General features: G+C 37.5%; 1 protein-coding gene across 5 annotated transcripts in view; it reads left to right on the forward strand.

The window, feature by feature from the left end:
• The window catches only part of LOC120456148 (rhoGEF domain-containing protein gxcJ), a 49,039-nt gene extending 41,147 nt beyond the window's left edge, over positions 1-7,892 (forward strand). For 4 of the 5 annotated variants that reach the window (XM_039642780.1, XM_039642813.1, XM_039642796.1 and 1 more), the window contains 2 exons: positions 3,275-3,718; positions 7,755-7,892. In XM_039642780.1, the coding sequence (XP_039498714.1) occupies positions 3,275-3,718; positions 7,755-7,865 (555 nt within the window). In that variant the 3' untranslated portion in view covers positions 7,866-7,892. The remainder of the gene's footprint in view (positions 1-3,274; positions 3,719-7,754) is intronic. The other variant, XM_039642805.1, reaches the window with a different exon arrangement.
• The last annotated feature ends 3,650 nt before the right edge of the window (positions 7,893-11,542 follow it).

Here is an 11,542-nt window from a genome sequence, read left to right on the forward strand (position 1 = left end):
CATCATACGCCGCCACTCGAACACGACGCTGCACGTTCGCAGCTGCACTACCAGGAACTTCTCCAGACGCCGCCACTTCGTCACTGCTCGCCAATACACTATCGCCGTCTCTTTCTTGCTCATGTTCAATTTCGCAACTAACACCAGCGTCGCAGCCCGATCTTGAACTTTCGGCTACTTTGGGCGAGGTTTTATCTATTTTCAACTCCTCCAGGTTTAGCTTATCCAGTTCCAAATGCTCTAGGTTTGACTCCTCCATGTTCAGCTTCTCCCGTTCGTTTGCTTTCTTATTGTCCATAATGGTTTTCGCCGCTGCACGGAGTTGATATATGGTGGCGTCTTCTTGGAAAAACACGTTCTCTCGCTCTAGAATAACTTTCAGCTCAGGTCTCGTTCTTTTTAATATTTCACTATATCTCATAACAAAGGCGTTCTATTTTATACGGGCCTTGACCCCACACCTGGTATGTAAAATCTTTATTTTCTTTTATTTTCTGATCGATAGTTACAGTGTTACCTTATTTTTAACTTATAATATTTACATTATTTACATTATTTACAATATTCTTGATCAGGATCAAGAACCGTCCGTCTGTCTGTCCGTATGAACGTCGAGATCTCAGGAACTACAAAAGCTAGAAAGTTGAGATTAAGCATACAGACTCCAGGGACATAGACGCAGCGCAAGTTTGTCGAATCATGCTGCCACGCCCACTCTAACCGCACAAAACTGCCAGGCCCACACTTTTGAAAAATGTTTAAATATTTTTTCATTTCTGTATTGGTCTTGTAAATTTCTATCGATTTGTTAGAAAACTTTTTTCCACGCCCACTCTAACGCCCACAAACCGCCCAAAGCTGCCACGCTCACACTTTTGAAAAATGTTTTGATATTTTTTCATTTTTGTATCAGTCTTGTAAATTTCTATCGACTTGCAAGAAAACTTTTTGCCACGCCCACTCTAACGCCCACAAACCGCCAAAAACTGTCAGTGTTGAGGACTATCCTTCGCACTTCCACTAGCTGAGTAACGGGTATCAGATAGTCGGGGAACTCGACTATAGCGTTCTCTCTTGTTTTTATTAGTACTATTGTTGTTAAATTATGTAAAATAATTAAGAATATCACGAAATCAGTTGTTTTTGCTGAGATTAGAAAAAGCATACAAAATGAGAGAAAGCCTTTACGAAAATTAATAATATAAATATAAGGGACTGTGCCACGCCCCCAGTTTTTGGGGTACGTTTAGATATGGTCTAGTGCAAATTAATGAAAAAAAAAATTAAATTTTTTATTCGTTCTGGAGTTATAAATTACAAAAAATAGAAAGGGCGGTGCCACGCCCACAATTTTTGGTACCATAAAAGATATGGACTAGTGTAACCCCATACAAAAAACACCAATTGAATATCTCTCCCCGTTCTGGAGTTATTAATTTAGGCCAGAAAAAGTGGTAAAATTTCCCATAGTGCTATCCCATGAACCGATATCAATCGGCTGGCGGACCATGGACCTCCGGAAATTTGTCTTCAACGGTGGCTTCACGCGGAAATTTGGGCGTTTTTCCTGGAGCCCCAACGCGGTGGGCCCGTCTTTAAACACTTCCACTGACCCCTCTTCAAAGTCTAATGATCTTACAAATAGAGTGTACGTAACACATGACTGAAACAGCGGGTTCAATATGAAGAACAGGACCGAAGTTCATGTATGAAATATTTATAGAGCAAATAGAAGTGCCTGAGCCGAAAGGAAACAAAATTTTCCGGTCGAGATGAAAATCCTATTGGTTGAAGAAACACCAGTGTTTCAGCGTGCTCGACGTATTCCCTTACACTGATCAGGTTCACGAGTGGCTGGGCCAATCGGATATCAAGCCCAGTACATTACAGTACATTACACCAATCAGACTTGGAGCGAAAAAGATGGGAAGAGAAAAAAGGGAAAGATGGGAAAGAAAAAGTCGCAGCTATCGCAAGTTGAAAGACAACATTTTCACAAGATTAAACTTAACCAATTGAGATTTCCATTTTGGCATTATAGTTCAAAGTAAAAGCGAAGCAGTACGGGCTGTGAATCTACTGTGTTAAATGTCAAATCTTACAGAGCAGGGTAAACAACATTATCTGTCCCGTCTGATCAAAAAGAATAGGAAAAGGAAATAACGATTAGGACATCGATCAAGAACAAAGATGAGGCATGTAGACGTAATAAGTACAATCTACATTTCTAAGATATAATTACAGCGCAGGTTAAGTTCACATATTTAATAAATACATGCAAACAGAGAACAATGTATAGCAAAACTTGTTGGTTTTAATAGGCGCCTTATTGAGTTATTTTTTTGGTGAATGACTCTTTAATGTGTAAACATTGTTTTTTTTTGGTTCGTCATCGTTTGCTTTGTTAGTTGTTATTGGACGCAACATGAACATCGGACGTATAGCTTGCGACCATTATTGAACTAGTTATTGTATATAAACATTTTTTTTCGCGAGGATCCTACTGGCATTTGGAAATGTAAAAGAAAAACAATGAAAAAATATATCTAGTTTTTTTAAAGGTTTGGGGTTGAAAGTTTTGAGCTATTTGCAGGCGTTACAAGGGGCGTATCCAAAATAATGTTGGTATACCGATAAGCGGTTTGTAGACGTTTAATTGGGTGTGGCAAACAGTTTTTTTAGCAAATCAATAGAAATTTATATCATTTATAATATATTAAAAAAACCTAAAGGGAATGATATAGCCTAGTTCCCCGACTATCAGATACCCGTTACTCAGCTTATGGAAGTACGAACGAAAAATGTCAAAGTATACTGGAATAGCGGTAGAAATTGAGAAAGTCGGCTTTCCCGACTATTATATATCCGTTACTCGTTACTCTCTAGCTTTTATAGTTCCAGACGGACATGGACAGATCGACTCGGTTAATGATCCTTATCAAGAATAATATACTTTATATGGTCGGAAATCCATCCTTCAGCCTATTACATACATCTCAACGAATCTAGTATACCTCTATACTCTATTAGCTACGGGTATAATAATGGAAATGATAAATGTAGAATACTACCAGCATAAAGTCCTTAAATGTGTTACAATCGTCTATTTTGAAATTGTGGTCCGACCTAAAAAGGTCCGATAAAAGATAAATAACGTATTAATAAAGAACAAATAATAAAAGGATATTTCCGAAAATTTAAAACGACCAATAATGAAATAATATTTTTTTAAATATGTAAGAAATATATTTCCAAACATGGTTTTACATTGTAGATGTCTCAAGTTGGCTTAACTGAGTCCGTAAACAGCGATGCAAAACGATTTGAAGTTTGGCTTAAAGGACGCCAGGAAGTTTACACGTTGCAAGCACCGACAATCGGTGTAAAGCAGATGTGGGTTGCCGAAATTAAAAGGGTGTTATTTAACCAACTCGAGAAGCTCAAAGGCGATCAAATAGCGAAGTACAACCTAAGACATCAAAGTCTATGGCAGAAAACTTATATCGAAGCCCCCAACTTTACCCGCTGTCCATCTAAGCGCAAGAAAAGCTTACAACGCCCTTTTAATTATTCCAATCGAAACTCGAATAGCATAAGAGAGAAAACGTGCTTTTCAGATAAAAATATTGTTAATGGACTATCGGTTAAGGAGCAACATGGAAATAGCAGTTGGAGCTCAGATTGTTCAGACTTTGATGAAGGTGAAACAAGTATCGCGGTAAGTTATACAAGCTATTACTCATATTTAACTCAAAACAAATTCATTTTTCTTAGTTAATCTTGCCATGTCCGTAAGATATATATATTATAACTATTAAAACCGTTTTACGATCCTGTTATGAGCAACGATCTACGTTAAGTGTTTCCTCCCTTACATAAGCTATAGTATCTTTCGAACCAAAGCGTTAAATCCCATTCTGTAAACAGTGTGCTCTCTATTAAATGTTTGTCACTATCAAAAGAAAAAAAAAAGTGTTAATTGTGACTTAACTTTGAAAAGAGATTTAAAGTGAGTCCAGCACAGTCCATCAATGAAATGTACCTCATGTTGTAACTTATTTAATTCGTGTTCAGATTATGGTTGTTGCTTATATATAGGGTGGTAACCTTATTACAAGCTGTCTTAACTTTAGAGAATTAGATAATGAAGTGGAAAATGTTAGGGGGTGTAAAACCTCTACGGATGCAACGGACAAAATATCCTTGATAGAAGTATCGGTGGGCTCCTCGAATTAAACATTTTTCAAAGAAATTTGGACGGATTTAACCACTTATGTCAAATGATTATGAATAAAATGATAAGCGTTCCGAGGGAACAGCAAACGAGTTCTGCATGAGTTATTAGAGGTTGTCCGTTTTTTATTATACCCGTTACTCGTAGAGTAAAAGGGTATACTAGATTCGTTGAAAAGTATGTAACAGGCAGAAGGAAGCGTTTCCGACCATATAAAGTATATATATTCTTGATCAGGACCAATAGCCGAGTCGATATGACCATGTCCGTCTGTCCGTCTGTCTGTCCGTCCGTATGAACGCTGTGATCTCAGGAACTACAAAAGCTAGAAAGTTGAGATTAAGCATACAGACTCCAGAGAGATAGACGCAGCGCAAGTTTGTCGATTCATGTTGCCACGCCCACTCTAACGCCCACAAACCGCCTAAAGCTGCTACGCCCACACTTTTGAAAAATGTTTTGATATTTTTTCATTTTTGTATTAGTCTTGTAAATTTCTATCGATTTGCCAAAAAACTTTCTGCCACGCCCACTATAACGCCTACAAACCGCCAAAAACTGTGTTTAAGACTCTCCTTCTCCCTTCCACTAGCTGAGTAACGGGTATCAGATAGTCGGGGAACTCGACTATAGCGTTCTCTCTTGTTTTTTCTTGAATTTCGTAATGCGGGTCATAAAATCGGCCGGTTTCTTTTTGATGACGGTATAAATAGATTTGTTATACCTGGCGGTGGCCAGAAAGATAAATACACGGTAGAGTCGCTTATGTCTTTATTGATTTGTAGGCATCTAGCAAGTTCCACCAAGGTGTTATAAAATCGTTTCACTTATTTGGCTGTGTCTAAGCGAAAAACCATTTCTTTCCCTTCCTCACTCGTTTTTGAAAATACAGCGTTATCATTAGTTCAAGCAATAGCAGATCCATTTACTCAGATTTTCAAACAACATATTCTTCGTTACCTCATTCTAAACTGCATTTTTTGCGCTATATCTAAGTCGAATTTATTATTCTGATCCACCTTAAACGAGAGCTCCCTATTTAAGATCTTTAGGGTCTTAAAATCTGTCCCTTCGACTGTTCCCGACCGAATTATTGTTTTTGTGTTCCTCTTCGCTGAAGGCTTGTACAAGCCGCTCTGAAGTTGATTACTTTATCCCTAGAATCGTTTGTTATTCCTCTTTACCAAAAAGGTAACAATTTGGATGCAAGCAAACTTAGAGGTAACCCTAAATCGTCGGCTATCACTAAGCTTTATGTCACTCCCCAATTGCAGCCCCTCTTTAGGTTAATTATGTCGCTATGTCAACACGGTTTTACAAATCGCAGATCATTAACCACTAACCATTTGGAACTTACTTCCATCCATTTTAATGGCATGACGCTAAGTGTCCTCTTTGAAAAGTATCCCACAAGAGAGGACCCTTGGTCCGCTCCTTTTTATTGACTTTCTAATAACCTTAGTAATAAAACTTCGCATGTACTTATTATGTGGAGTATAAGGACATTTCTTTCCACTCGGACTTACAATCCGATCTACACAGTTTTAAAAAAATGTGCCCCAACATACCAAATTTAAGTGGAGCTAACTGTCAACTGATGTATTTTTGTCTTGCCTTACCAATACTATGGACTTACACTCTAAGTGAGTGTTTTTTAGACAGAATGGCGGGTGTCAACTATCTTGATGTTCTTTTGGACCCAATACCTTTGTTTTCCGATCTATATGAAGTCCTGAATGAAAAGAAAAAAGGTGGTAATTTGTCAATCCTTACATAACTAAAATCTTATTCATTTCCCTTGTCCGCCCAAATCGGGATGCAGCCCGTATATTACCCCCTTATATTAGTAGACTACTATTAATTAACTTTCAGTCCCAAGCCATTCCTGGAAAAAGTTGACAGTTTCAGCATGGCCATTAGGCCAAACTTTTCTGTGCCAAATAGAATAACTAGAAAATACTTTCACCTAATTTTAAATCAATTAATATCTATCAATTATTTTAAATTCCGACTTTCTGCTGCTTAAAGCACCTAGTATTTTAATTTTTCCTCGTTCTCAGCTTTTATTTCCCATATCGCTGTCTGCTCGCAAAGTGCCGTTCGCACAAAGAATATGTTAAATTTCTATTGAAAAAACATTTATTCTATGCTTGCACCTACCCCAGAACATTCAAAGTCCTAAAAAAATTTATATTTTCTTATTTCATATTAATACAACAGGAAACAACCTTCATTACCCTTTATGAATCTTTTTAATTTATAAATTTTCAAAATACCGCCAATATTAAAATTAAAAAAACAACACATTTTTTTAAGGTGGACGTGAGGACGTCGGAGGGGCGCATCTATCTTTTAAAACAAGCTTGAGCTTTATCTACGTCTCTGAAATCTGCATGCTGAATTCTGTACACGCTCGCTTTCACCTGGTGGGGAGCTATGTATATAGTTCTTTACAAATGCAGAAATCAACTGCGCTAGTGATTACTGAATGTTCCCAGTTACGTAATAAATCAGAGCTCAGAAACGACAGCAAATGCAGAAAAATAATAGGAAAATAGCCAGTTTTGAGAATAATAATTTAGAGAAAAAGAGAATTTGAAGAGAGGGAACGTGGAGAGGGCGAGGTTAGAGAGACCGAGACAGCACGGTTTGGCCGAGACGACAGGAGGTCAGAGAGCATTGGCACAAAGCTAAACCTTGGACTTTGATGCTGCCACGCTCACACTTTTGATATATTTATACCCGTTAGTCGTAGAGAAAAAGGGTATACTAGATTCGTTGAAAAGTATGTGACAAGCAGAAGGAAGCGTTTCCGACCATATAAAGTATTCTTGATCAGGATCAACAGCCGAGTCGATCTGGCCATGTCCGTCTGTGCGTCCGTATGCACGTCGATTAAGCATACAGACTCCTAAGACATAGACGCAGTGCAAGTTTTATGACCCATGTTGCCACGCCCACTCTAACGCCCAAAAACCGCCAAAAACTGTCAGTGTTGAAGTTTCTACTTCGGACTTTTACTAGCTGAGTAACGGGTATCAGATAGTCGGGGAACTCGACCATAGAGTTTTTTGTTATACACATTAGTCGTAGATCACATGGGTATACTTGATTCGTTAAAAAGGATGTAAGCGTTTCGGACCATATAAAGTATATATCTTGATTAGGATCAATAGCCGAGTCGAACTGGCCATACCCGTCTGTCCGTTCGTCCTACGCCGTTACCACACCTTCTTACGCCCACTAACCGCACAAAACTGTCAGCCCCACACTTATGTATGTAAAATATAAAAAAAAAAACAGTTTTGGCGATAGGTCGAACCTTTCCATGGTTCATCTAAGAAAACACAGCACCCAGATTAAAGATTTGTTAAAATATATCAAAAGCTTTTGTCGTCGAGATGAATTAAAAGCTTCCTTGATTAAGACTCTTTCCCCATTTCTTAACAATTTTATTAGCTTGCTATAAAACCTTTGGATGCTATAAAAACTAAAATTTTTATTTGGAATATGTTTACAGGTACGGATGCAGAAGACTGGACCACAGAAACTTTTATGGAACCGATCAAGTGTTCATCATGGATTTATTAAAAACGAATACATTTTAAATAGAAATACAGTAAAAAATTAAAACCATAAAGTTTCAATTTGTGTTTGTATTTACTTAAGGAATATCATTACATCTGCAATTTAAAGCACGCCAATATAAAGTGCCCAGACACATTAAATATTCTTTAGTTGATCAGCTGAAATTGGCTCATTAATTGTTTTTACTGTATTCCCGCTGCGTATATTTATATTTAGTGAAATGTGTAAGTTTTATTAAGTCGAACTAATGTCCCGTTAGTTGACTAAGGATCTTTGATCTTAAGACTACATTTTTGAGACAAAAATTTTACTTGTACTACCCTTTTGCTTAAATTTTTTCGGGAACAAGATCGCCCGCTTGGGATTTCGATGGTATACAATACAACGTGAATTGTTTTCATTGCATAGACACTTTGCATATTTATACTCGTTACTCGTAGAGTAAAAGTATTTAGGAGGCAGAACTAAGCGTTTTTTTTTTCGAGCGAGTCTTACGGCCACATTCTCCGGCCAACCGACCGAGGGGCGCTGCCGTGTATCGTACGGGAGGAGCAAGCCGTCCGTCTGCTATAGGCAGAAGGATATTCGACGGTTCTTCTGTGGACCACGTAGTGCCTGGTATGTTAAAGTCACCTAGAACTACCAGTTGGTCCCTATCGGACAGTCTATTTGAAACGGATAACGGTGAATTCAAAAGACGGGGGAATGTAAGAACACTAGGGTTCGGCTTATTTACGAAAGTGCGAATTATCAGGGTCTCATGGTTTCAAATTGTTCGTTTTGGTGTAAATGTGTACAATTTTAGCCCGTTCTGATCATGTTAAGAGGTGCCTTTCTTAACCAAAAGTTTGATATAGGCGTTTTTTGGCTAAAATGTTAGTTAAAATTCTGTTTTTTTGTGACCATTTACAATTTTAGGTCGCAAATTGTTCTAATCAACTTTATTTTAGTTTTATATGATAAAAACTATTTAAAATATATAAGAATTTATTTTTAATTAATTTTTAAGTGATTTCTGAGCAAATGGGTACTTCTTTCTATACTCTTTGACAACCTGTAATAATTTTTGATATTCGAGCTCTTTAGTTGTTAATTTCTTGTTATAATCTTGCATTATTTTTGCCCCACGCTCTGCAATATCATTAACAACTTTTAATTTTCGTACAATCTCAACAGCATTTTCAAAGTCTTCGTGATCATGCCACTTCAATAGATCTATGACAAGAGATTTCGATACATTCAACCGGTCGAAAAACTTATACTATTTGATATAATGAAATCAGATAATTTTTTTTAAAACAAAAATCTCGTACTTTTAAATTAATGCGCTTAACGGAATGTTCATGCTTGTCTGTATCATCCGCAAATGATACACTTGATTCAAAAGCAGCTCCTAAATATAATTCACATATATGATGCCTGCATGGAAGATAAAGCAAACTTCGTTCCAATAACTGTTCTAACAAAACTGCCGAAACGGTAAATCTTCCGGAAGTGGATGCAGTTGTATCAAAACATGCAGCAACGATTTTATCCGAAGGTTGTACGAGATATTTCAACGCCAGTGGATGCATCTACTTTTGGTACTCCCAAAAGTTGTTCACCATCAGAATATGATTTTATAATTGGTATTCTTTCGACTTTTTCTCGACCAGTCAATTCTGGGAGCATTTTTCCATCCCAATGTACCACTGCAGTAATCTAAAATTAACAGTTAAAATGCCAAAATCAACTTTTTCCAAAATGATGTGAACATTCAAAGAGTTGCAAGGTAATTACCAAGTCTTTACAGTTTTTCTTCGCTGACTCAGATATTATTTTCCTATTATCTTCTCGCAGCCGCTGCAAAGTTCTGGTATTGAATGCGTATTCGTCTACGTCATGACCCAAAGCTTCAACAACCGCAGAAATCAAATGCGTATCTGCATTATTGGAAATCTGCTATTTGTCGATGAAAAAACTCGGGATTTTATAAAGCTTTTCCTGCCTCCTTTTATAGGGGATAATTCTAAATCTGAACTTGAAATGTCCATATCTTCTTGAACAGCAGACAAAGCATCACTGTTGTTGTCACTTTCAGAAGATCTAATACGATCTATAATACAATCTTTGTTATTATTTAAAGATCCCGTAAAATAAATCAACATGACTACCTTTGTCTGCACTATTAAAAACACGAATGGTTTCTCTGCTCTTGCGAGCTCGTTTCTTTTTTTCACGTGCTTCCTTCCGCCTTTCTTTGCCTGCCAGTGATGCATCTAAGCCACCTAAATGACCCTGACGTCCATTCTGTCGTTGCATTTCAAGGAATTTCTTATCCTTTTCAATTGACATCAGATCCATTGCATTTGCACGTGCAATATCAAAAAGGTTGTCCAAATTGTCAACGAAAGCCGCTTGTTTGGCTGTAGTTTTGTTTTTATTCTTCCTGAAATTTTTCCACTCGTCAAAAAGTTTTTCCAACTTATTAATACAATATTATTCTTGGCGGAAAAAAACAGAATTTTAACCAAAAAATACAACATTTAAGCCAAAAAATGTCTATATCAAACTTTTGGTTGAGAAAGGCACCTCTAAACATTATCCGATCGGGCTTAAACTTTACAAATTTAAGTATAACACCAAAACGAACAATTTGAGACCCATGAGACCTTTAATATTCGAATTTCTTTTGTCCTCCATACAAATAAGCCGAACCCTAAAGAACATGTAATATAAACAGAGCTATCAGAAAATGACAGCTTTACGCATATGAGTTCGACGTTACGCGAGTCGTCAAAAAGTATCTCCTCTGACGTGGGGGTAGACCTAAGCTCAATTAGGACTCAACCTCCCCGTCTGGAGGGACGATCATGCCTGTATATTGTGTACATACCTGGGAAAACTTCAGAATTAAGAATCTCCGGTTTTAACCGAGTCTCTGTAAACACAATAATATGGGATGCAAAGAAAAGGTTATCTGAATACAATTTAGTTAGCTCGCTACACAAGCCCCTTACATTTTAAGTCTATTTTAGTTTTTTGAAGAGGAAGTAGAAGTAGAAGAGGAGGATGGTGCAGTGATCTGGCCACGTGAGGGAAGTTTAATTTCCACGGGCCCTTTTTTCCTATTTTAATACCCGTTACTCGTAGAGTAAAAGGGTATACTAGATTCGTTGAAAAGTATGTAACAGGGAGAAGGAAGCGTTTCCGACCAGGAAATCAGGATCAATAGCCGAGTCAATCTGGCCATGTCCGTCCGTATGAACGTCGAAATCTCAGGAACTATTAAAGCTAGAAAGTTGAGATTCAGCATGAAAACTCCGGAGACATAAAATCAGCGCAAGTTTGTCAATTCATGTTGCCACGCCTACTCATACGCCCACAAACCGCCCAAAAATGGCACGCCCAAACTTTTGAAAAATGTTTTGATATTTTTCATTTTGGTATTAGTTTTGTAAATTTCTATCGATTTACCAAAAACCTTTTTGCCACGCCCACTCTAACGGCCACAAACCGCTAAAAACATTCAGTGTTGAAGTCTCTCCTTCGCACTTCAAAAAGCTGAGTACCGGGTATGAGATAGTCGGGGAACTCGACTATAGCGTTCTTTCTTGTTAATCTTAACTTCGACCTCTTTCACCATACTATCCGACCAAAAATCAACAGAACATATGGTCGAAAATAATTCATTAGGGACAGGTTTTTTGAAAGATGAAATGTCCCTAGCGTAAGAAAAAC

This window comes from Drosophila santomea, chromosome 2L, assembly GCF_016746245.2.
Source record: "Drosophila santomea strain STO CAGO 1482 chromosome 2L, Prin_Dsan_1.1, whole genome shotgun sequence".
NCBI classification, from domain to species: domain Eukaryota; kingdom Metazoa; phylum Arthropoda; class Insecta; order Diptera; family Drosophilidae; genus Drosophila; species Drosophila santomea.